Consider the following 24,204-nt stretch of genomic DNA (forward strand, 5'->3'; position numbering starts at 1 on the left):
AAGTAGTTTCTTTTATTTTTTTGTGGGTTTTTTTTTTTAATATAAAAAACATGAGGACAGGTGGAGATGGGCACATGCAAGGAATGGCAGAACCCCTCCTTGAACTCAGGCCTCTGCCCACATCTGGTGGTGGGTCAGTGGAGCAGAACCTGTGGACCCCTAATCTGGGGCCTGCCTGAGGCTCCAGTTCACCCTCCGAGGCTAGGCTAAGCCTCTTCCTTTCTCGGGCTCCCTGCCCTGAGCCAGCGGACAGCGCACAGCTGTGAGTCTCGGAGAGCAGCAGTGGCAGGTGTTGGTAGTGCTGACCTCCAGCGGTCAGACCCCTGTGCCTTCTTCCTGGGTCCACTGGACTGTGCCAGGACCGTGGCAGCCAATGAGCACCATCTCCAGGCTGTGGGGATCCCAGGGCAAGGCCCGGCTCCCTGACCCAGGAGGGGGCTCTCCAGTACTGGTAGCCTCAGCCTGGCTCACAGGTGCTGGGGTCCCAGTCCTAGCCTCTTCCTCAGGAGGGGGTGATGCTGGGGTGCTTGGCTCCGAGCAGAGGTCTCCAGAGCCAGGGGGCTCTGAGTCTGAGGTGGAGGTCCATAAAGCTGTGGCTCGAGGCCAAGGGGAGCTCTGAGATGCTGGGGGGCCCCAGGGCCAGGGTGCCATGAGGGGAGGGGGGTACCCTGGACGAGGGTGAGGCCAGGTCCCACTCAAGACAGAGCCTGCTGGGGGCTGCAGGCAATAGGAGGATGCCCCAGTGTCCACACGCAGGGGCTGTAGCAGCCCAGAGGCAGTGGCTGGGCACGGCCCCTCCCCTGATAGCTGGGGACACTGGCCTTCCCCTTGGGGCACCAGGATGAGGTGCACAGCCTGGCGAAGTGACTGCAGTCCCTCTCGCATCTGCAGCACCTGTTCTGACAGCTCCATCACCTTGGGGGGAAGAGGTCACAAGGTCAGCAGGCCAGCCATCTCAGCAGAGCCTAGTCGTCCCTCCCTGCTCCCGCCTCATCCACCCACCGCCTGCCGCAGCTTGTCCAGTGTGTCTGTGCTCCTTGCCTCACTGGGCCCCAAGGGGACGGTGAGCAGGCCACTCTCTGTGGAAAGGATGGGGTTATCAGCCAGAGCTGCTAAAAGATAGACAGTTTAGGATCCAGGCCCGGCCTTCTTAGACCACTGACCTGGCTCACCCAGCTCCCTTCTGGGCTTAGTCAAGTTGTTAAGTTTTGCCTCAATTATCAGCAGCATGAAAACCCACCCAGCAGCCCTGAGTAACACTGTCCAGTGTCCTCCTCCCTGCAGGATGAGATAGTCTCATCGCCCATGGTACTCTTAGATCTCCTGAATAGCCAAGGCTTGTCTTGAACTCTCTCTGCTTCCCACCTCCCTGGCATTATGCTGGCATTATGGGCATATGGCCACCATGTCTAGCTGGGAGTTGTTCTTTGTATCTGTCCCTCATTCTCCTAGCGGATGCACTGTCACTCTGTCCACTTTCAGGCTGCCTCTTTCCAGCGCTCTCTCCATAAGGGCATTAGGAAGGTTCTCTGATTAACATGCACAACAACCCATCTTATAGACGGGAAGCCGGATCAAGATGCTGAGTTTATACTGTTAGAAAGCCGACAGGGCAGGCATCCAAGTCTGCTTCCCAGTCGTCACCAGCAGCCTGCAGGGGCGTCCAGGCAAGCTGCCCCACCAGTTCCTCTAACGCCAGGCTCAGACACCACAGTGCTTGACATCCGTGAGGAAAATGGGGTGCCCACCCACACTCTCTGTCCCCCAGCCCAGTACCTGTTCCTGGAGAGGGGCTGCTGCTACATTCTGGGCCAGACTGACCCACTCGGAAAGAGAACTTGTGCTGGTCTGAGCCACAGCCATCCTCAATGCCATCTACGACCCTGTGGATCCAACAGATCAAAACAACAAATCAGACGATAGGCAGCCACTGTGGTGTTGGGATGGGATGTTCCAGTGTTTACATGTGTCAGCTGCAGAAGCTCAGGCCTAGCTGGGGACCTGGACATCCTAAGAAGCTAGCACATGGTCCCCTTTCCTAGGAGCTTGCATTTTAGTTGAAGAGTAAATTGGAGTAATAAAACAGCCAGAGTTAAGGGTCAGCCACCTACTAACAGAGGCTTTGCAGGCATTAGGAAAGGCTTCTTGGAGGAGGCAGGCTCGGTCCATGAGGGCTGGATGGTTTAAGATGGAAGGGTGGGGCTGGAGAGATGCCTCTGAAGTTAAAAGCCTGTTTCATTCTTGCAGAGAACTCACATAGAACAGGTTACAGTCACCTGTAACTCTTGTTCCAGGGGACCCAATGCCCTCTTTGGGCCTCTGTGGGTACCTGCCCCACACCCCCACATTTAAAAATAAAATCGTGGCCAGGTGGCAATGGTGCACACCTTTAATCCTAGCACTTGAGAGGCAGAGGCAGGTAGATCTCAGCTCAAGGCCAGCCTGCTCTACAAAGCGAGTTCTAGGATGGCCAGGACTGTTAAAACAGAGAAACCCTGTCTCAAAAAACCAAAATAGATAACAAATAAAATATTTTCTTAAATGTGAAAATATGAAGCCAGGCATGGTGCACATATGTAATCCCAGCACTCAGGAGACAGAAGCAGGAGGGTGGGTCACTTGGTGGAGAACAACCTGGGTCACATAGTCTCAAAAATAAAAATGGCTAACACTCAGGGCAGGGTATGCTTAACTGTACCTCCATCCTATCACCACAATCTTGCCATGAAGTCCAGGGCCTGCTCACCTGGGACTCAGGTCTGGGGGTACATTCCATGGCACAGAGGGCAACCTCAGCCCGTCTAGGGTCCTTGGATTAGCCGAGGGGCCAGCCTCAGGCTTCAAAACCCCTGGCCTACTTGGCCGTCCTCTGCCTCCTAGACGTGGTCGGGGTGCAGTTCGACGTGGGGATAGGAGTTTGGCAGCTGAGGAAGAGGAGGTGCAGCCAGGTGAGAGCAGAGGACTGGAGGGCTCATCTGCTGGGGCCGGTGAGACCGTGTGTCCCTGTTCCCCGTCCGTCTCCTTCTCCTCCAGGGTGGACATGAGGGTATTGTCACCACTCAGAGAGCTGGTATCCACCTGGGGACAGAGGGGATGGGGTTCAAGACGGATGGCCACTGCTGTGCTTCTCTCCCTCCCCCCAAGGCACAGGAAAGACCCCCACAAAGAGGAAAAGGCCCTGGCAGAAGTAACCTGCACCACTGTTGATGACGAAATCGCCAAGCCCTGGAGGAAATCTTCCTCCAGGTTCCACCCAAATGTGGATATAACACCCCTCTACTTAGTCCTTCTGACTGACAGAACTATACAATGTGTGCTAGTGAAAATCTAGGGGACCCCAAGACCTCTGTGCTGGGTCAAAGGAGAGATGCCCCCCCCCCACAGTCTCAGGCATTTCAACACTTGGTCTCCAGTTGAGGCACCTTTGGTGAGGTTTAAGAGGTGTGGCTTTGCTGGATGAAGGTAAATGGGCTTTGAGAGAAAAGCAGTCTACCCCTTCCGCTTCACTCTCTCCACTCACTGCCTGTGGTAAAGGACATGAGCCCTCAGCTTCCTGCTCCCACCGCCATTCCAGCTGCCGACTCCTCCGGCCCTTTGGACCCGTGAGCCCAGATAAACCCTTCCTTCTGTAAGACGCTGGTCATGTTTATCAGCAGGAAAGTAACTAATCCACCTCAGAACATGCTCTTGATGATGAAGAGGGAGGCAAGGGCCTCCACAGGGCTCTGTTCAGAAGCAACCCCCAGGGCTGCTGCCAGTCTGACCACCCCTTCATCTGCAGCTCACAGGGTTCTGCAGGATAGCAACTGCAGGTGGCTTCCTTCCCAGTAGAGTTTGTTCTGGTCAGAGCCCTGTATGTCTGGGAGACCAAAGCTGGACTGGCTTGTTTTTCTGAGACAGGTAGCCCGGGCTGTCCTGACCTACATTGACCAGATTGGCTTTGATCTCACAAAGATTCACCTGCCCCTGCCTCCTCAGTGCTGGAATTAAAGAAATGTGCTACCATGCCCTAGCTTAGACTGACTTCTAAAACTGTTGTTAGCTGTGGTGGTGGCGGCGGCGCCCGCCTTTAATCCCAGGCTTGGGAGCTCTGTGAGTTCAAGGCCAGCCTGGTCTACAGAGGGAGTTCCAGGGCAGCCAGGACTACACAGAGAAACCCTGTGTCTGGAAACAGAAAAAGAAAGGGCTGAGTGTGGATTTCTGCCCTGAGGTGTGTGTGTATCTTTCACACAACCCCACACCTCCGTCTTCACTCTCCCAACTTTGTTCACTTCACCTGCTCCCTGGCACCCCAGCCCCTCCATACACATACCCAGCACCCTTACCTCGGCAGAGACACCTCCAGCCCCCAGGTTGTAGCTGAGCTCCCCGCGGAGGCCACGGCTAAAGCGTGGGGCGAACTCAGGGTACAGGGCCAGGCTTTCATGCAGCCCAGCCAGCTGCAGACACTGCAGGACGCAGTACGTCAGCCCTTTCACGTCCGCATTGGCCTTCACTACCTGCTCCCGCTGGGGTAGTTCACAGCCAATCAGATCACCCTTCCCTGAGGAGAGGAAGTCAAGGGTAGCAAGTCATTAGGGGAGGGGAGATGAGCTGTCGACTGAGCACAAGAGCCTGGCTGGGGTGGGATACCCAGGTCGCACTGGTCACACACACACACAAGCGCACACACACACACAGTGAAGAACAGTGGGACCCAGGCTCAAGCACAAGGGCCAGGCTGTGGTGGGATGCCCAGGTCGCACTGGTCACACACACACACACACACACACACACACACACACGCACGCACACACGGAAGAACAGTGGGACCCAGGCTCTCAAGCACTTCCAACGGTTGAAACCTCTGCATCTAAGTAGGATGTCATCAATTCCTGTGGTTCACAGACAGGCAGTTAATTAGACTCCCCTGAGGAAATTAAACCAATCAGACTCCCAGGCCCTGGCCCAACTTTTACTTTTACAATCTGATTTTCTTAAAGGCCCACAGGTGATTTGGATGTGGCTTGTATCTGTTTAGTGCTCTGTGTAGCATGATGAAGATGTCAGGTGGCTATGCTGTCATCGTCCCTGGTCTGGGCCGCCTCCTCCACACTCAGGATGGGGAAGGGAGTGCCTTGATATCACCACCAAGGGTTTTCCAATGCTAAACTGAGACTACCACCTGGCTGACAGCAACTATCACATGACGTAATGTCCTACAGCCTCAGGGATGTTGGATGGGGAGGGTCTTAGAATCACACCCAGTCTGTGGTCCTGATGGAGAGTACGGAGTGAGTCAGTGCTGGCCCAGACAGAGCCAACCAGAGAACTAATTTTGTTCTTTTCCTCTCTCTTGTTCCCTTTTGGTTGTCCTCAGCCTGGGCCCAGGCATAGGCAGCTCGGCCCTGTCAGAGCAGCCAGGAGATTAGAAAGAGCAGTCAAGGCCTTAGGACAAGGCAGGTGGCTGCCAGTCAGCCCACACACAGCCCAGAGGCCTCTAAATGTCCGTGCACCTCATTTAAGTTCTCTGTTCTTGGTTTGAGGCTCCCTGGATCCTTCAAGAACTGTTTGGATTACAGAGATACTTTGTGGAAGGAGCTGTCTTTTGTGTCATCTGAGATAAGATAGGTGTCATTTGTTCTCATCAAAGAAATGACACAAGCCGGGCGGTGGTGGCGCACGCCTTTAATCCCAGCACTCGGGAGGCAGAGGCTGGCAAGACCAACCTGGTCTACAAGAGCTAGTTCCAGGACAGGCTCCAAAACCACAGAGAAACCCTGTCTCGAAAAAAAAAAAAAAGAAAGAAATGACACAAAAAGGAGAAAACAGGGACTAAGGACAAAGTCAACAGCAACCAGAGACCTGCCACTGCACCTGGGCCACAGCCTCCAGGCCCAGCTCATCCAGTTGCCACCTCTATCAGAGGTCTTGGAATACTTGGCTGAATCAGTTCACAAACAGGCTGGGACCAGAATCACTACTGTTGACTACAGGGCCAGACTCACCTGCCAGGAGCCAGCTGGGTGCACCTGAGTGCCCAGCTGAGAGGCAGATGGGAGGCCGGGACGAAAGCGAAGCGGAAACCAGGTCACAGCTGGGCACACGTACTCCCAGCCCTCAGAGGCTAAAATAGGAGACTGGGCCACACCGCACACACAGAACAAAACACTCAGTTCTCGGGCAGGATTGGAGCCAGGCACTCGCTACCAAGTGACCACCTTATAGTCCTGCCAGTCTGGCCGTCACTCTTTGTCTTTCCGGCCTCCTAATTTCTTTAGCTCAGTTCCTCGGAGGTTTACAGCCACAAGTGCCCCTCAGTTCCTCAAGGGTTACCAGCCATACCCGTGCGGCACAACTCTACCTTAGTTATTTTCTCTCTTTTGCTTTTTGAAACAGGGTTGAATTTATCCTAGGTCGGCCTCCAGCTCCCTATGTAGTCTAGGGTGGCCTAAACTTCTGATCTTCCTGCCTCCACCTCCCAAGTGCTGGGATTACAGTGTGTGCCTCTGTACCTGGTTTTATGTAACATCGGGGCTAAGCTCGCACTCACTGAGCTTCATAGCAGGGCTTGCCCGTCTGCCTGTTTTCCTCTCTCCCTCCCTCCCTCCCTCCCTCCCTCCCTCCTCCCCTCTCTTTGCTTTTCCTTTCCCTTTCTTCTCCTCCTCTCTCAGATGGTCTGGCTATGTTGCCTAGGCTAACTTACAACTCCTGGGTTCAAGCGAATCTTGCGTGAGCAGTCCACCTGGTTTGGACTCCAAGCATGTGCCAATACCTGGCCGTAACTCCATTTCCTCAGTTCTAGTATATACTGCATCTAGGTTCATGAAAGTCGAACAAAATGCATGCTTTAACAGTCTGTCACCTTGCTCGGGCTCTGAGCCCTCATGTGGCATTTCCTCCTTCTAATGCCGTTGGAGGGAGTGAGAGTGAAGCCCCTGTAGCTGCTGGGGTGTCCAGCATCACGCCACGCCTCCACCTCCGTGTTCCCATGTGTTCTGGTCTCCTTTGTGGCCATGCCTCTGGGTTCTAGCTGTTCCGTGACTTGGTCATTACCTCCCTTCCACCTGCTGTATGAACCTGCCTGCATTATCTAGGCTGGTCTCAGTCCCTTGCCCTCTAGGGTTACCTCCGTGAGCCCCCACAGCTGCACAGCATAGCTCCTCTACCGGCTTCTCCTAAGTGAGGCCTGTGCTTCCCAGAGCGCGCGGGCATGCTTTCCTGACGCCTGTGTGCACACCAGGCCCTCCTGAAATGCTTCCCTTTTGTGGCCATGGCTTTCTCAAGGCACCTGGTAGACCGTGTAAGACTCATTTAGTCAGACAGCTGTGTTCCTGCCCACCTGGCCAACGCCTGGCTGTTTCTCTCTTCTGTGCTTACTTCCCTTCTGTGTGAAATGTGAATGATGAATGATGGTGGTTTCTGTGAGTTTCCAGAGTCTCGGCATAGAAGGCCTGGGCAGACAATCCTCTGGGAGCCTCTTCTGCTTAGTTAACACTGTCCCCTCTGCAGAGGTGACCCCTGGTCCTCATCCAGGAAACTGATGTCTCCCATCCCCTCTTTCTTCTGCCAAAGGAAGGGTTTGCTCTTCTCTCAGGGAGTCTACCCTGTCACGCAGAGATATCTGGGCTTCGGGCCTGCTGCGTCCTCCCTCTGTCCACCGTACTAGAGTACTGTCCTCTGCGCTTTCCTCCCTGGCTTCTCCATCCCATCATGCACTGGATCTCCTTAAAAGCCAGCCTCCTCCCTGGCCTTATCCTGGGAAAGCCCCAGGTTGCCATCTCCTCCTGTGTGGTCACTAACTCATCTTTGTCTCTCTGAAGGGCTCTGGTTGTTTCTGACTCCGCCCTGTCTGTCTCTCCCCTCGGTGGCTTTGTGTGCACACCCCCACCTTCTCTCCTGCAGGATGGCCCTGCATCCCATAGACACATGAGCCCCCAAACACCCTCTCTCCCCTCACACAAACCTAGAATGGCGAGCACGGTGCCACCTTTGAGGACCTCCATGGAACCTGAGCAGACAAAGTAGAGGGCCTGGAGAGCATCACCTTGGTGAATGAGGTACTCGCCGGGTGTGCAGAAGGCGGGTCTCAGTGCCAGGGATAGCGCCCGCAGGCAGCCGCGGCTCGCTGCCTCGAACAGCGGCAGCTGCAGGACCTCCTTGTGCAGGTGCATGGCGATGTCTGCTCGAAGCTCGTCCGGGAGGCTCTGCAGCAGCTGGAGGCAGGCAGTAGGGCAGAGTTAGGGTAGCAGGGGAGGAGGCCCCTTCCAACCAGCTCCTCTCCACCATTTCCAGCTTGAGGAGCAAAGGGGGGAAAGGAAGGATGCCTGAGCCTCCTGAACAGCATTGGTCAATGGAAGAAAGCTCTTTGCAGCCCCCGCCCTGCCCCTTTCCTCCTCCTGGCCTCAGACTGACATCAGTGAACACAGGACCCACAGCCCCAGCTAGGGCTCTGCTCTGCCTCGTGGGCGGGTGCTGTCCCTGCAAGAGAACCAGGAAAACCAAACTTCTGCATCTCCCACCTACTCACACCCCCATTCCTGATCGTTGAGACCAAGCACAAACCCCTTGAGGAAGCAAAAGTCTAGAAGGAGCAGCCTAGGAGGCCACCACACCTCAGTGGTGTCGATGCCATTGTTCACAGCCCAGGTGGCTTGGAAGTACTCAAGCATACGCTGCTTGAGGGGCTTGGGGATACGGTGGATGCGGATGTAGTCTCGCAGGTCACGGGTGCGGCTGTGGTACAGAAAGCGGCGAGCATACATGCGCTGGATGATGGCCGTCACATTCCCAAACACCACTGCATGCATGAGAGCTGGGGAAGAGTGGAGTGGAAGGGTCACCTCCAGGTCTGGCTAGCAAACATGTCCTCTGCTCCCTGCCTATTCCAATGGGGACCCTGAGAGAGGTGGGCAGGGAGGGGCCCAGAAAACCATAGCCCAGCCTCACCTCCAATGAGCATGGTGCAGATAGAGAATATCTTCTCAGTGTCCGTGTTAGCGGACACATTGCCAAAGCCCACGCTGGTGAGGCTGCTGAGTGCGAAGTACAGGGAGGTGATGTAGGCGCTGCGTAGGGAGGGGCCGCCCAGAAGCTCCAGCCCAGTGCCATTGGCTTCGCCGCTGCTCCTGCTGCTACAGTTTGCATTCTGACCTGAGCTGTTCCCTTCATCTGCAGTCCGGCTCACCAGATAGTAGGGGGTCTCCAGCCTGCGTGCTAGCTCCTGCAGCCAGCCTGGGGAGGGGGAGAGGAGGGGGGGTACTCAGAGAGCAGGACAATTCTGCTGCTCCCTGGAAGTGAGGGCTCTGTCACCCTTTCTCTTCTCTGCTAACACAGCACATCCTTAGCTATCCCTTCAACTCTCAGCAAGACAGCACAGGAGAAAAGCTGCCGGCTCCACAGCCAGATTCTGTTGGCGCCTCCGGTAGAGTAAGGAGAAGCACACCCATTCTCCAAGGCTGCTGTCAGTCTCACAGAAGGTAGCCAGGCATAGGCACTGGGGTCAGGGGTGGCATCTCATAGCATTTAGCCTCAGCCTGGTCCCCTAGTTTGGATGGCTGAGGGCACCCCTCTACCTTGTCCATTCACACATTTTTTTTTTGTTTTTTTGAGACAGGGTTTCTCTGTAGCTTTGGAGCCTGTCCTGGAACTCACTGACCTAGAACTCACAGAAATCTTTATGACTCTGCCTCCGGAGTGCTGGGAATAAAGGCATGCGCCACCACCCACAAGCAAACAATTTTCTTTTGTCCAAGCTATCTGCTACTGAAAACCCTGTCCCTGCCCATCCGGCCATTCCCTGTCCCTCAACCTCACAGCCAGTCTGATATATGCTGTCACCAACAAGTCCACATGGATGTGTGCACTATGCCACTGAGGTGACCATATGCACCACACAGTGGAAAGGCAAGGGCAAATATGCAAACACTATACCTATGTTTGGCCACAACCATGCCCACGCACTGAAAAAGCCTGTGTATGCTTGAATACCTAATGGCCACAGGTGACTGCACACTGACACATAGGCAGAGGTGGGGACACACTTGCACACAGATGAATCTACATATACTTGCATAGTCACACAGGTGTGTGCGCTCACACCCATATGCCCTCCCAAACAAACAGACTTTCCTGCGTGTACATGGCTACTACCGGGCGGAGGCTGAACTTACCCGGTCTTCTCTGGACACAGGAGAAGACAGCAAGTTCACAAGGTCAACAAACAGACCCTGTGCCACACGTCCCCAAATTATTTTTGCACATGGCCTTGGAGGTCCTCATAGCTCTCTGCCCATCCACACCCATCCCCTCAGTAGCTGAACGCACACAGTGGCAAGGCTCCAGCAGAGGGGCAGAGGCTGTATTGTAGGATATGAACTAGCAGAGAGGAGCCACAGGAGGGAAGCTAAACCTTAGGGTTACTGGGCAGGGGCTCAGCAGCTCCCTAGAATAGGAGATATGTGTGCTTAACCTTAAAAGATAGGGAGGGATTTTTTTATTCAAAGCCCGCCTGCCTTCTTTCTCCCTCCTTTTCTTTCTTCTTTTCTCCCTCCCTCCCTCTTTTCCTTCCTTCCATGGGTACACCTGCCACGTTAAGCATGTGGAAGTCAAGGACAACTTGTGGAAGTTGGTTCTCTCCTACCATGTTGGCCCCAGGGAGCAAATGCAGGTTTGCCAGGCTTAGCAGCGAGTGCCCTTACTCACTGAACCATCTTGTATGGACTCAAGACCAAGGGTATCTGGATCAGTTGCAAAGAATGGGGTTCACTTGGGAACTTAGTGATTCAGGGCCACTTGGAGGTGAGCTGGAGGCAGGGTTGGAGTGGATGCTGAGCCCAGAGCGGCCTGGACTATAGACTCCCCCTGGGAAAGGCAGGTGCCAGCGAGCTGGAGCATCCCTGCTTCCACATGCTCAGCAACTAGAGGGCTCAGGGGAGCCGCCAAGTGGGCCCTCGGGGCACACACCATCTCCATGTGCCCGGCAAGGAGAAGGTTCACAGGAGCCTCAGCATCTCTTGGGGGAAGCAATCAGAGCAAGTTCTAAGACTGACTGGTGACCCTGCTGAGGTCACTGGACACAAGAGGTCACCCAGGCAGCTGGAAACTTGACAAATGTCAGTTACCAAGACGCTGACAGAGGGTTGGAGGTGTGGAAGAAAGGTGTGCTCAGTTTGGGATGTGCCAGACATTGGCACTGGCTGGAATGGGATTGTTAACTGGGAAAATGAAAAGTGTGTTCTTGCGACCACACCATGGGCTGACAAAGAAGGAGGAGAGGTGCTAATAAAACCTATCTGTAGGCTGGGGACTTGGAGGGGAAGTGTGTGGCTGGCAGTGAAGGCTATAGCCTTACTGGGGTTCAGGTGTTGAAGGCTATAGCTTTACTGGGGTTCAGGCGGTGAAGGGCTATAGCCTTACTGGGGTTCAGGCAGTGAAGGCTATAACTTTACTGGGGTTCAGGTGGTGAAGGGTATAGCCTTACTGGGGTTCAGGCAGTGAAGGCTATAGCCTTACTGGGGTTCAGGCAGTGAAGGGCTATAGCCTTACTGGGGGTTCAGGCGGTGAAGGGCTATAGCCTTACTGGGGTTCAGGCGGTGAAGGGTATAGCCTTACTGGGGTTCAGCCCTAGAAAGCCCCACAACCTTGTGAGTGACATGGAGAGGTGAGAGAGGAAATGACTGAGTGGGTGGTGAGTGGAGGGAGGAGCCCAGCAGTGGAGGTGAAATGAAGGAGGGGATGCTGGGATAAAAAGGCTGCGGTTTAGACCCAGGGAAAACATGGACTCAGAAACATGAAAAAACATATGAACTGGAGATGATAAAAGCGGGGCAATGGCTTGAAGAACCCGTGTGGACAAGCTTCAAAGAAGGTGACGTAAAAGGAAGCCATGAGGCCAGCTGGTCCTTACCTGGCCTTCCACAGCTGGGCAAGAGCTTGAGAAATGTAATCTAGGTCTGGGCACTAGGAGGCTCCTATGGGTGACTAAGACTCCCCAGGTAGTCACTGGGCTGTTCCCACATGGCGGTGGCCATCACATACATGCACACCGTTTCTCTGACATTCCCGCATGCAGACGGTCACATCCTGGCACCTGCCATGCACACCCTCCTCTCAGTCCGCCGTACCGATCTCAGGCAGCTCAGATTCGCTGCTCTCAATCTCCTGTTGGCCGATGTAGAACCAGACACAGGCCACCCAATGGGCGAGCAGCGCGAAGACAGCCATGAGCAAGGTGAGCACAACCGCGCTGTACTGTGAGTACCGGTCCAGTCTCGGCAGCAGGCGCAGCAAGCGCAGCAGCCTCACGGTCTTCAGCAGGTGAGCCCCAACATACTAAGATTGGGGAAGGGAGGTCATGCCAGGCCAACTCTAGCCCGCTGCTATCACCCAAAGCTCACCACCCAACCCGGATACACTGACCACGTTGACTTTGAAGGCGTGCAGTAGGTCAAAGGGCAGCGCCGCTATGACATCCAGCAGGAACCAGGTGGTGACGTAATGGAGGCAAATGGACTTTGGGGCAAATACCACCTGGCCTGACTTGGACACAAATGTGGTACGAAAATTCAGCACAATATCTGTCGGAAGATAGGCAGGCATCAATAGGATACAGCTCTTCACCACTGGGCACCGCCCTGTCCAGTGCATGGTCCTGCCCCAAGCCCTTCACACTGTGGCCAGACTAAGCTCTGTAGCTCTAGCATGCGCACATTGTTAGACCCATTTTACAGAGGGAGATACCAAGGCTTCCCCGGGCTAGTCTCGGCTCAGGGTTCTAGATCATTGTATTGGCAGAGACACCTTTGTGTGAATTCAAAACTCCTGGGTGAGAAAGGAGGAAAGGCAAGGGAGATGCTATGGGGCACTGCAGACCATGCAAGGAATGATCCCTACAGAAGCCCAAGGCGGGCTGGCCCCGAGGGAAGTAGCAGGCAGACATTACACGTACCAAGGATGAAGAGAACCTCCACGGCCAGGTCACAGACACTAGGCGGGCCACGGGCAGCGCTGGGCTCCCGCGCTGTGCTCACACACACGCTGTAGGGCACAGTGACTGCCACGTAGAGTGTAGCAAGAAGGATGAAGCCATCCCAGGTGGCTCTCAGAGCCCCACAGTGCAGCAGGATGAAGGGTGACTTCCGGATGGCAGCAACTTTATATTCAGGCAAATTTGGCTTCTCTCCAAACACTCCCTGAGTGAGGAGGGGCGGGTCCAGAGAGGAGAAAGGCTAATTCAGGAGCGTGACTAGGTGGCCATTCATCTCCTTTCTCTCCCTGCACTCTCAAAGTGGCCCTGCCAGGGGCCTTGTTTGCAGACCAGAAAGCTGAGGACGGGAAAGAGCCAACGACTTAGCCGAGGCCAAACAATTGCTTCGGAGTGGAGCCAGGGCTGAACCCAGGCCCGTACGACTCCAAAGCTGAAGAGTTCTTTTAGGCCTCTGATGGATCAGATAGGACTTATTCTCTCTTTCGTTTCCACCCACAAAGGGCTGGTGGGACCCGAGTAACTTCTGGGCATTCTCTCTGAGGTGGTTTAGCTCTCCTCAGCCTGCCCTACCCTGCCCCCAACCCAAACACACACCCAGGTGCTCAGTCCACCTTATTGAGCTTGTGCTTGCCCTTAGGCTGCTTCTGCAGGTGGCCAGAGAGGTGATAGAGAACGGCTCGGCTTCGCCGCCGATTGGCATTAAAGCCTTTGCTTCCTGACCGGCCATATCGGCGCCGGCCACCACCTGCAAAACAGAAGGTCCTGTGATGTTAAGCTATGGGATAGGGGTATAGGACACTAGCTGCTAGTCTGTGGACTGATCTGGCTTGTGGACCCTCTTGTCTCTTCAGAGTGAGGGGTTAGGCATTCCTCACTGCACTAGGTGACTTGTCAGTCAGAGCTGTACAGTCCTGGGGTACTCAGTACACCAGTTCCAGGACCAGCTGCCGGTCTGGATCCAGCAAGACAAGAAAAGGAGAAAGGCCTGAGAGAGCAAGTTTCTACGAGGGTCTCAAGATGCAGAGGCAGTGGGATGCCACCAGCAGAGGTGCGGGAGCTCCGTGGAGCCCATACTGAAGATTGACTCCAAGCAGAGGCAAAGCCAAGGTGGAGTGAGGACAGAGCAGTGGGAATGGACCGAATTCCCAGCTTCCCGGACAGCACGGAGGCCTTGGACCAGTGTCTAACGACAGCTCTGTGACCTGGACAGCCTTGCCCAGTCCTTGGAGGGGGCTTTGCCCTGGGCTCCCCATCAGGGATGCTGTGCAGAAAGGAGACAGGTGAGCATTGCGCAGCCTCATTGGTGGGAAAGGGGAGCTTCCTAGATACAGACGGAGTTTGTTTGCCCAGTGGCACTGGTTTGACAATTTCAACTATGACAAGATCCCATACCAGGACATCAAACACAGAGCAGTGCCGGCCACTCTGTCAGATGGAGTGGGACTCAGTGAGCACAGGAGGGGCTGGGAGGGGGCACGTGTCCCAGCCGCGCCTGGGCTGAAGGTCCGAGTGTCCCAGCCTCAGTGGTGTCTAAATCAACATCACAAGCACCCACCTCTTTCCTTCCAGTTGTCGGGGCCTCCGCGGGTCTTGGTATCACTGATGTCCTTGTGAGAGACCAGGAAGAGGGCCACCTCCCCCTTTTCATTTTTTATAGGAATCACATCCAGGAGACACCAGAATGGAAGCCCTAGGCAAAGAGACAGACTCAGCCCTTCCATTCTGAGTCCAGCTTAAGGTCGGAACAGAAGCAAGCTGATACAGCTTCCTGGGGAAGAGCAGCAGCGTGGGTTCATTTAGGACAGGGCTTGGGAGAGGGGGCAAAGGAGAGCAGACATGACTGCCAGACACTGAGATGGGGTGCTCTGCCCCCTTCTGAATATAAGAATCTCAAGATTGGGAGGGAGTGGAGACAGACTGGAGCGAGGGTGATGGCTGGGGGGGGCAGGACAGCGGTAGGGCAGAGAATGGGATTGAAGAGTGGATGGGTTCATGGGAAGATGGGAAAGGAAAAGTGGCCATGAATGGGGTGGGTGCCCAGCCCACCAGGGTGGTACTAAAGGTGAGGTGAATTGGTACCATGGTGCCTCACCGCTCTTCCGGTACAGGATCAGTTCAGCTTTGAATTCCTTGTGTTCATCCAGGGCCTTGCGGATCTGTTGACGGACCAGCTCACTGGTGTCTGGCCCATAGAGGAAGGAGCAGGCACAGCCCCGTTGCATGACCTCAGCCCTGGAGAAGCCCGTGAGGTCACAGAAGCCATCCGAGCAGTAGACCACAGGAAAGAGCCCTGCCACCTGGGCGTTGCCCAGCACGAAGTTACTGTCTGCAAGAGAACACCCCTCAGAAGAGAGCGCGGATTGAAGGGCACCTTCAGCTACCAGCCCTGCTTTGCAAAATGCCCCAGGGCTCTGTGTACTGGCGAAAACCTGTTTATGAATGAGATTTAAGTATGTCATCTGTGCGTCAATATCCCCAAGGGTCAGCTGCCGGCTGCATGTGTCGTGGTGTGTGTGTGTGTGTGTGTGTGTGTGTTTGAGGGTTGGCCCATGCCAATGCAGATTGCCAAGTGCAGTCCAGTGTGGGCACTGTGCCCTGGCAGAGTGTGTCCTGAGCAGTTTGAATAAGGAGTGGGGTTAGGGGTTCCCCAAAACAGCACCTGCTCTAGGCCCACCTCTGTCTCTGCCAGGCTCACCCACCAACTGGATAAAAAGGTTGGCTGGATGGCTCCTTCAATGAGACCCACTTGTTCCAGAAAGCAACCCAGGCCACTGTCCATCCTGTGCCGTGTTTGCACCCTCACGGCATGGGCATGCCCTGGCTCTGGAACTAGTGAATGCGATCAGGAATGGGGGTGTATGGATAGTGACTGAGCAGAGCCCGGAGCCAAGCATGTATTGGGGAATGAGGGTGCTGAATCAGCAGGCTTCAAGCCTGAAGCAGATGGAGAAGTCTGGGTGCTGGGAGGGAGAGTCAGTGATGAGTTCCTAGGCTGTCTACAACAGGAGGAAGGGATGCTACTTAGAACCGGGAAGCCCCGCTGGGAGTGAGACGGGGAGGGACCCTGTTTTTATGTTTCCCTGTGTTCAGAGCCCAGGAACCCGGAATCTGGGAGCTCAAGTTGCCGTTTCCAAACTTCCCCGGTCCCGATAGGAGTCCCCAAGCTCATCTTTGGGCTGGGTGGGCATTCCAGGCAAAGTGTTTAGGCTGTGCGATGGTTTGCACACACAGTATCTGCTGAATCCCGCCTACTCTATCTTCCTTTGCAAATCTTATTTCTAAATCTGGATTTTGAGCCCTGTGTGCTGTCCACAGGCTTCACCCTACTCGGCCCTTGCAACAGCGCCGGGTCCGAGGTGGGGATGGGTTATTGACTCATCCCGGCCCCGCACCTAGGGACCCTAGCAGTGTTGACCCTGAAAACCTCCGGGAAACCTTCAGTGACTGGAATGAGAGGATGGCTTCAGCTTCAAGAGGGTGAGGAAGAGGGGAAACCCGTGGGCGCCAAGCAGCAGGAGGCAGTGGACTACTCCCCAAACTAGGGGGCTAGGGCCTGACTCACGCGTCCCGTCGAAGCGCGTGGCGATGGTGTCCAGGAAGGTGTTCTGTGGCGCCAGGAGCCCCCGCATGGCCGGCATCTTAGGCGGCGGTGGCCGCCCGCCCCATCCCTCCGGGGCGCGGGGACTCAGCGCCGGGGGAGGGCGCCTGGCTGGGCCGCCCTCCGCCGGGCCCCGCGCCCCCTAGAGTAGCCGTCGGGGGGCAATGCCCGGCCCAGGCTCGCAGGCCCCACCAGCGGCCGGCGCACGAGGGGGCGTCCGCGCCGTCGGGGCTGGGCGCATGGCGCGCGACCGACCCCTCGCCGCCCACGGATTCCGGGCTGCCGGCCCCGCAGCCACCGCGCACTCTGCACCTTTCGTCTGCCCGCGGCTCCCGTTTCGGCTGGTGGGGTGGCTCCCGCTCCGGCTGGGCTCAGCGCCGGGTCCCCGCAGCTCCCTCCGTCTGTCGGGGAGAAGCGGCAGCCTACCTCCCGCACCGCCGCCTGCACCGGAGTAACCATGGAGACGGGGCACACCCAGTCAGGGCCGCCTCCTTAAAGAGACAAGCCTCCCGCGGAGGGATCCCCCTCCCCTAGGGACCTTGGTGGGGGCAGGGAAGGCTGCTGCCCCCTAGCGCTGCCACGCTCCCGGAGGCGAGAACCACTGCCGGGTGGGCTCAGACTGACAGCCTGGGGCGCAGCCAGGGGCTTCTCTTCTCCACCAGAGGGACCAGAGAACTTGGGGACGTGTGCATGTATGTGTGCGTTGTAGATGTGCTTCGGAACGAGAAAATTGTCATGAGAAAGGGAGCTGGCCTACAGAGAAACCCTGTCTAGAAAAAAAAAAAAGAAAGAAAGAAAGGGAACTGGCGACCAGGTGGTGGGGAAGGTCCAGTAGTTGGATGTTTGGGCCCCTTGAGGCAGAGTGCTAACTGTGCCGAGTACTCCGAAATGAGGTGCTTCTGAACCCGGCTTCGAGCAGCCAAGCTCCCCCCCAACCCCTCCGACTCTTCTTGACCCCTGAAAAGTGCAGGCAGGTGCTGAGGACATTCGATGGTGGAGCGCCCCAGGAGTGAAGTCCAGACACCTTGGGCGAGACCCCGGAGCGCAGAAGGCGCACTGGACAGGCAGACCCCAAATCCTCCGTCTGGCCCCCTCGCACTCTCTCAAGTGTCTGCCTCCAGTTTCCAGGCTACTTGAGGGTCGGAGACTGCTCGAGGTCGGGCACTAGGGAAAACTTCCCACCCCCGTGTGTGCTCGCCTTGCCCCCCCCCCCTTCAATCCCAGAACTCGGTTCTCCCGGGAGTCCGCACATCCAGCGAGGGGGCGGAGAGCAGGGGCGGACGGCCGTCTCCTGTCCCCGCGCGCCGCGACCGTCCCCGCGGCCTCTCCTGCCAGCGCCGCTCCTCCTCCCTCCTACGATTTGCCAGTGAGTGCGGCTGCCGCCCGCGCCCAGAGGAGCCACCGGGGCCAAAACTGCAATTTGCTCTCCAATGGGTGAAGCCGGAGCTCAGCATTGCTCCTATGGAGGAGACACACCCACTGTCACCAGCGTTGGAAAGAGGAGTATACCCTGCTCCAACGACCCGTCAGCAGCTAGCAAAGGCTAAGAACAAGACACCTGTATTTAAATGAGCGGGCGCTTTGGAAAGAAAGGGAGGAAACCGTCCCCTCCCCCAGTCCGCTACACCCTGGAATCCAGCTCACAGGAGCGGGGGCGAGCCTTAGAAAAGTCCGCAGATTATGTACCCCCACTCCTGATGGGTCCAGGGCTGAAGAATAACCAAGGGCTAGCAGCATTCCGCTAACCATTTTTAGAGGGACATTTTTTAGCTGTGGTTAGAAGCACCCCATCTGGGGAAACAGGCTAGCCGGCTTTACGTATGGCTCTGCCTCTTGCTATCTATGAGAACTTTTAAAGGCAGGCTTTGTTAACATTTCTGTGGTTCAGTTCTCTTCCCTGTGAAATGGAAAGGGCAGTAACTACCTCTGGGGGTTCTGAGGAAGAAATAAGGGGGCATGGATAAAAGACCCAGGACAACGTGTGATACTACTTCATGCAAATGTTTATTGTTTGATTTCGAGTCTCAGAGGAACCCTGAGCACAGCCAGGGTAGTCACTTCACAAAGGGAGAAGAGAGAGGAAAGAAGGGAAGGAAAGAAGGGAAGAAGAGGGACAAGGCCAGGGTCCCACCCCTGGCAATCTCTCCCCACCCCAAGCCTAGATCCTGTCCTCAGAATAGCTGAGGCTGTCTATACTTATAGCACTGATCATCAGGGGTCCTCAGGTCCTTCTGGTCCAAGTCATTCCGGTGCTGTCAAAAGGTGTCCAGACTCTCAGGCTCACCAACCTGGACTGCCGTGGGTTGGCTTGGGGCCATCAGTGAAGCCAGAGGCATTGGATTAGAATGAGCAGGGAAATGGGGGGAATTACTGAGGGTCGCATTTACTGAGGCAAGCACTGTGCTAAATTGGTTATTTGGATTCCCCTGTTAATTCTAATTACTTAGAAGTGGTTCCTATTTGCAGCTGCCAGTGTGCAGATGAGTACATTAAAACAACGAGGCTGCAGACCTTGTCTAAGACACATTGCCTGCGTTAACTCGCTGCCTGGGGTAAGCCTGGTCCTATTTCCAGGAGATATGTACTGGATGTTGTTATTATAATCTATGATCACTTTTTTAAAAAGGGTTTTTTGAGATAGGGTTTCTCTGTGTAATAGTCTTGGCTGTCCTCACTCTGTAGACCAGGCTGTCCTCGAACTCACAGAGATCCTCCTGCCTCTGTCTTCTGAGGGAGTGTTGGGATCAAGGGTGTGCACCACCGCCGCCCTGATGACTACTCTTGTCCCAGAACGAAACTGCAGTCCGGGTGCCTTTCATCCCGTCAACCCCGCCCTCAACATGTCTACGTACACTTAAGGGGGCAGGCCTTGCCCTGTAGCCTGGGCTTTCTGTTTGAAGGATGCACTTGAACAGGGCAGGGGCTCTTCCTTCCACCTCTACCAGCTCTCAGATCTGCTCGGGTCTGGCATGTGTTTGTTTAGGCTTCCAGCTCTGGGTGATTAATCCCTACCCTCTCCTTCCACCATCACACATGAAGGCACAGGCACCTGTGGCCAGGAGCCAGCGAGGAGGAGGTTGTAGTGCTGAAGATGGAAGAGCATCAGGGGCAGCACTGTTTTCTCCCGGAGCTTTCCCCCTTTGGTCCCCAACCCCGGACTCATTCCGGGCCCTGCTCCCTGCTCTGAAGGTTTGGGGAGGGGCTAGGCTGATGGGGAGCCCTACTCAGAGACAGCTCAAAACCTTTGTCAACAAGAAGAAACTCAGGAGGCTGCATTTTGGAGCAGCCGTGGGAGGCCTGTGGGAGTATTATCTACAAAAAGGAACAAGGAGAGAGAGCAAGGAAGAACAGAGCAAGGAAAAAGCTGCTCAAGACACAAAAGATGGAGAAAGCCCTCCTCCCAATCTCAGGGCGAAGGCGGAGTCAGACGCCTGTGCAGGAGTGGGAACAGGTGGCTGTCGAGGAATGGGGCCCAGGACTCCCTCCTGTCTTCCTGCTCTTTTTAGGAGGTCCCAGACCTGATGGCTCCTGGTTCCCAGCTAATGCATCCAAGCTTTACTCTGGATCTTGAGGGAGCACAGTGGGAAGATCTGGGATAAAACTCTAGTTTTGCCATGAACCAGCAGGACCTGGGGGTGGGATGTGCAAGCGAGGGTGTGTGTGTGTGTGTGTGTGTGTGTGTGTGCGCGTGTGTGTGGTCACAGTGTGGGGGATGTCCTTGTAACATGATACTTATAAAGAATATTGTAAGGGCAGGGGAGGTAACTAAGTTGTACTTTGCCTTGCACACATGAAGCCTGGATTTCATCCCCAGTACCTCATTTACTAGATATGGTGGCTCATGCCTATAATCCCAGCACTTGTGGAGGCAGGAGGACCAAAAGTTCAAGGTCACCCTCCCATACCTAGAGAATTGAGGCCAACCTGGGCTATATTAGACCCTGTCTCAAAAAAAGGAAGTCTAGTTGTACAGATCCTTTACATGTGGACATGAACTCAGGCTAAGGCTGGGTGGAAGGATCCTTATCCAAGCAGTACTGGAAGTCCCTGAGACCTTCAGTTACTTTTAGAGCGAGCATTCCTTCTCTTAAATGGAGGATCTAGCTGGAGTACAGCATTGTCAACAAGGGATCCTAGAAGGTCCACCCATGATTAGAGAAACCTAATACAGACCATAGTCTTCTATGTAAAGGAGCCAGATCAGAATCACAGTACGGCAGGCTGGCAGGGGTGGGCTCCTGTGCAGTGCTCGCTCCCAGCGTCTTTCAGTGAACAGCCTATGGGAAGGGAGGGGCGTGACCATTTTGGTGGGTAGTGTGCTGGTAACCTTGAGTGCCCCAGAAAGACAGCCTTGACTGCAGCTTCCCAGGGAGGAGAACCCCATTTCCCCAAACTCTATGTTCTGGAAGCATCAGTCTGTTTAAAATCTGGTTAGAGAGAAAGTCTAAGTCGGGTTAAGCTGTAGAAACATAGAAGAGACCTGAAGTTTGCTTGAGGAGTCGGAAGTGGGTGGCATTTGTTTCTGCTGTTTTGACAGCAGCAAAGGGGCGGGTGGGCAGAGTCGGTGGGCTGACGATGGTGGGCGAGTTTCCCCATCCAGAAACATCTTCGGATAGGCTTTCCTCATTATCATAAAATTTCCTCGTCACCCTTATAGAAGTATGGAAACAACATTCCTTGGCAAGTTCTGACCCGAGAGTCACTTCTGCAGGCTGTGGTGACCATCCCCTGGGCTCAGCTCTGCATCTGGCCTGACCCATCCACACAGCCCTGAAGCTGGGCCAGGGGATGCTGTCCTGGCAAGCAGGGCAGAGCCCTCACAATGGACAGTGATAGTTCTGATTTCCTCCTTTTGACTAAGGGCGTCTGAAGAGATGGGACTGTTAGTAGGGCAGCGGAGACAGACGCTGAGGATGGGTAAGTGGGCCTTCTGCTCATCACAGGCCAGCTGAGACCAGATGCTGTTCTGGTCTCAACTAAAGTACTCACAACTGTGTTCATACCGCAACAGATTTGGAGATGCTTTGCCATGGTGTCTTCGAGGGCATCTACCAAGCTAGGAAACAGGGAACCAAGTCCAGGGTCTCTCTACTTGACCCTACTGGATGCTAGGCAGGGTTTTGCTGGTTGGGGAAAAGGTGAAGCCATTTCCATTGCTGTCAGAACACACCAAGTGGCTTCAGCCAGTACCTTGGTATTGTACAGCACTCTTCTGGCTACCGGCATCATTGGCTCCTTGCACTTACTGGCTAAACGGCTGCGGAACAGTGGCCTCCCAACAGGCCCTGTTTTGGATACCCCTTCCTTTCAGGCTTGCTGCCACAGTCACACTGCTCCCGAGGCTGCCTCTGCACACCAGACAGATTAAGCCCTCACATTGGGTAGGCCAGGCGAGTTTCCACAATCACTACTCTGCTTCTTCCAGGGATACGCAGGCCAGCCAACACATCGATGGCCACGCATCTTGGATACTCTAGGCTGCATCTAAGCTCTAAATGGTTCGCCCTATTCCCTTCCGTATTTATAAGACTGTGTCCTCACCTGAGATCACCTGCAGGTCTAGTTCCAGCCCAGGTGGGACCCAGTGCTTCTGGCAATATTTCCTCACCCTACTTACGCACAGCGATGTCATGGCCTTCATCCATCCATCACCTGCTCTGAACTGCAATCTGCGTCTTAGCTGACTCCTATCCTCTCTCACACTGAACCTCAACTCCAGCCCCTGGACCAATCAGTTTCTCAGCTATTAAGGAGCCTGGAGCTATGGTTTGTGTGTTGTTGTTTCGGAAACAATGTGGACATATACGTGGTCTCTCACTGGCCTGGGACTTGCCAAGGTTTGGCTGGTTGGCCCGTGAGCCCCAGAGGTCTGCTTATGTGTCTGCCTCAACTCTACCACACCTGGCATGGGGGTTAAACTCAAGCAAGCACTTCACTGACGGAGTTACAGCGCCAGCCCTGCACGTATTTGTATTATTTAAAGAAAAGTCTAAACAATTCAGAAATTCTGCATTGCTGGTCCCATCCACGGAGGCATTCTGAGGCTTCTAGTTAAACTCTACAGATCTCTGCTAGAGCAGGGATGTCCTAAGAGCGCAAGCCTGGAGACTCCACACCAGCGTTTGTGAGCCACCTCAACACCCTGCTCACCGTATGAATCCCATGGTATGAGGCTAGCCACTGCGGCGAGTTTTCAGGTTTGTGTAGGTTGCTTGTTTTCTATTGATAAGCATCGCTACAATGAACAGGCGCTACCGCAGGACCAGTTCTCACTTGTGAGGATACACCCAAAGGACACATGACTAGAAACCGTTGCTGGTGCTCGCGGCTGACAGACTTCTCTAGAGACGACTTACTGTTCCTTAGTCTGTGACATCAAACTCGCAATCCTCTTTCTCCTGTGCCCAGCTGATCTCTCTACTACTGACAGCGGTCCAGGTGCATGCCCTCACCACTAACGTGTGAGCACTTGCTCAGTGCTGAACTGTAAGCTCTGGAGAAAGAACTAGAACAGGCTCACACTTTACTCCCAACACCCAGGAGGCAGAGGCAGTCAGAGTTCTGTGAATTCAAAGTCACTGGGTTTAACATAGTAAGCTCAGAGTTCAGTTACACTGAGAGATCTTGTGTCAAAAACTGAGGAACGCCCAAGGCTGTCTGTCCTCTGGCCTCTACACGTAGGTGTACACGTGAGCACACACAAATCTACCCCTCCAAAAAAAACCCCTAAACACCTGTATGCTTTAATTTTTATAATTTTAAATTTTGTTGTTTCTGAGACAGGTCTCATTATCATACCCAGCTAATCATGCAATGGTCTTTTGGGGGAGGGGTGGAAGCTAATCGGTCTTAGACCCAGAAACTACTAAGTAGCTGAGAACCTTGAACTTTTGACCTTCCTTTAACGCCTAAGTGCTGGCATTACAGCAATATGCTATCAAGCCTGATTTAATGCCTTTTTTCCTTTTTTTCTTCCCACCCCCTCTGTCCCTGGCTTTGGTTTTCTGAGACTGGGTCTCACTAAGTAGATCCCGCTATCCTGAAACTCACTATGGCCTTGAACTATGACTCCCAGTTGTGGGATTAAAGGATATATCAATGTGCCAAGCTTTTATGCTTTTTCTTAAGAACACAAAGTTAATAGTTAAAAAGCAAAGACAATAAAAAGCAAGTTGTGTAAAAGTATGCATAATGTTATTACCAGTTATATAACAGGAAGAATAATAGTTATTCCCAAGCTCTAGAATGGCTTAGGAGACAGCTTGGTCATTAACCACAAGGACTTGAGTTTGATCCTCAGAACTCAAGTGAAAAATCCAGATGTAGTTGCTCATATCTGGAATACCAGAGGGGGAAAAAAAAGAAAAAAGAAAATCAGAGTCAGGCTAGGCAGTGGTGGCGCACGAATTTAATCCCAGCACTCAGGAGGCAGAGGCAGGCGGATCTCTATGAGTTCGAGGCCAGCCTGGTCTACAAGCTCCAGGACAGGCTCCAGAGCTCCAGAGCAACCCTGTCTGGTGATGGGGGGGGCGGTGTGAAAGACCTAAAGAGAGCAATCTCACTGGGTGGCAATCCTAGCCTAACTGCTCCAGGCCAGTGAGAGTCCCTCTTTCAAAGTTGGGTGGGGGCTGGATTGCAA

The 24,204-nt window shown here is 54.5% G+C and overlaps 1 protein-coding gene across 2 annotated transcripts; it reads right to left on the reverse strand.

Annotated features, from left to right (window-relative positions):
- Nucleotide 1: 1 nt before the first annotated feature.
- Kcnh3 (potassium voltage-gated channel subfamily H member 3) lies at nucleotides 2-17,001 on the reverse strand. Of its 2 annotated transcripts, none has more exons than XM_005353927.3 (15): nucleotides 16,530-17,001; nucleotides 15,060-15,293; nucleotides 14,523-14,657; nucleotides 13,579-13,712; nucleotides 12,929-13,172; nucleotides 12,400-12,557; nucleotides 12,105-12,312; nucleotides 8,929-9,213; nucleotides 8,595-8,794; nucleotides 7,946-8,195; nucleotides 4,326-4,543; nucleotides 2,747-3,078; nucleotides 1,777-1,883; nucleotides 1,003-1,079; nucleotides 2-915 (listed from the first exon to the last, which is right to left on the reverse strand). In XM_005353927.3, exons 1-15 carry the CDS (start codon nucleotides 16,603-16,605, stop codon nucleotides 316-318), a joined length of 3,258 nt encoding a protein of 1,085 aa, XP_005353984.1. In that variant the 5' UTR covers nucleotides 16,606-17,001; the 3' UTR covers nucleotides 2-315. The 2 variants fall into 2 exon arrangements, with proteins under 2 accessions (XP_005353984.1, XP_026638396.1); XM_026782595.1 differs by having other exon boundaries at nucleotides 15,060-15,289; nucleotides 16,530-16,583.
- Between the last annotated feature and the right edge of the window lie 7,203 nt (nucleotides 17,002-24,204).

This window comes from Microtus ochrogaster, chromosome 15 (assembly GCF_000317375.1).
Source record: "Microtus ochrogaster isolate Prairie Vole_2 chromosome 15, MicOch1.0, whole genome shotgun sequence".
NCBI classification, from domain to species: Eukaryota; Metazoa; Chordata; class Mammalia; order Rodentia; family Cricetidae; genus Microtus; species Microtus ochrogaster.

Bases quoted from the DNA above. Each gene is read 5' to 3' on its own strand.
- Kcnh3 (XM_005353927.3), bottom strand. From the start codon at position 16,605: ATGCCGGCCATGCGGGGGCTCCTGGCGCCACAGAACACCTTCCTGGAC. The intron at 8,795-8,928 runs GTGAGGCTGGGC...ACTCTTCCCCAG, and splicing joins CTGCACCATGCTCATTGGAG to CTCTCATGCATGCAGTGGTG. The intron at 916-1,002 runs GTGGGTGGATGA...CTTCCCCCCAAG, and splicing joins TGGACAAGCTGCGGCAGGCG to GTGATGGAGCTGTCAGAACA.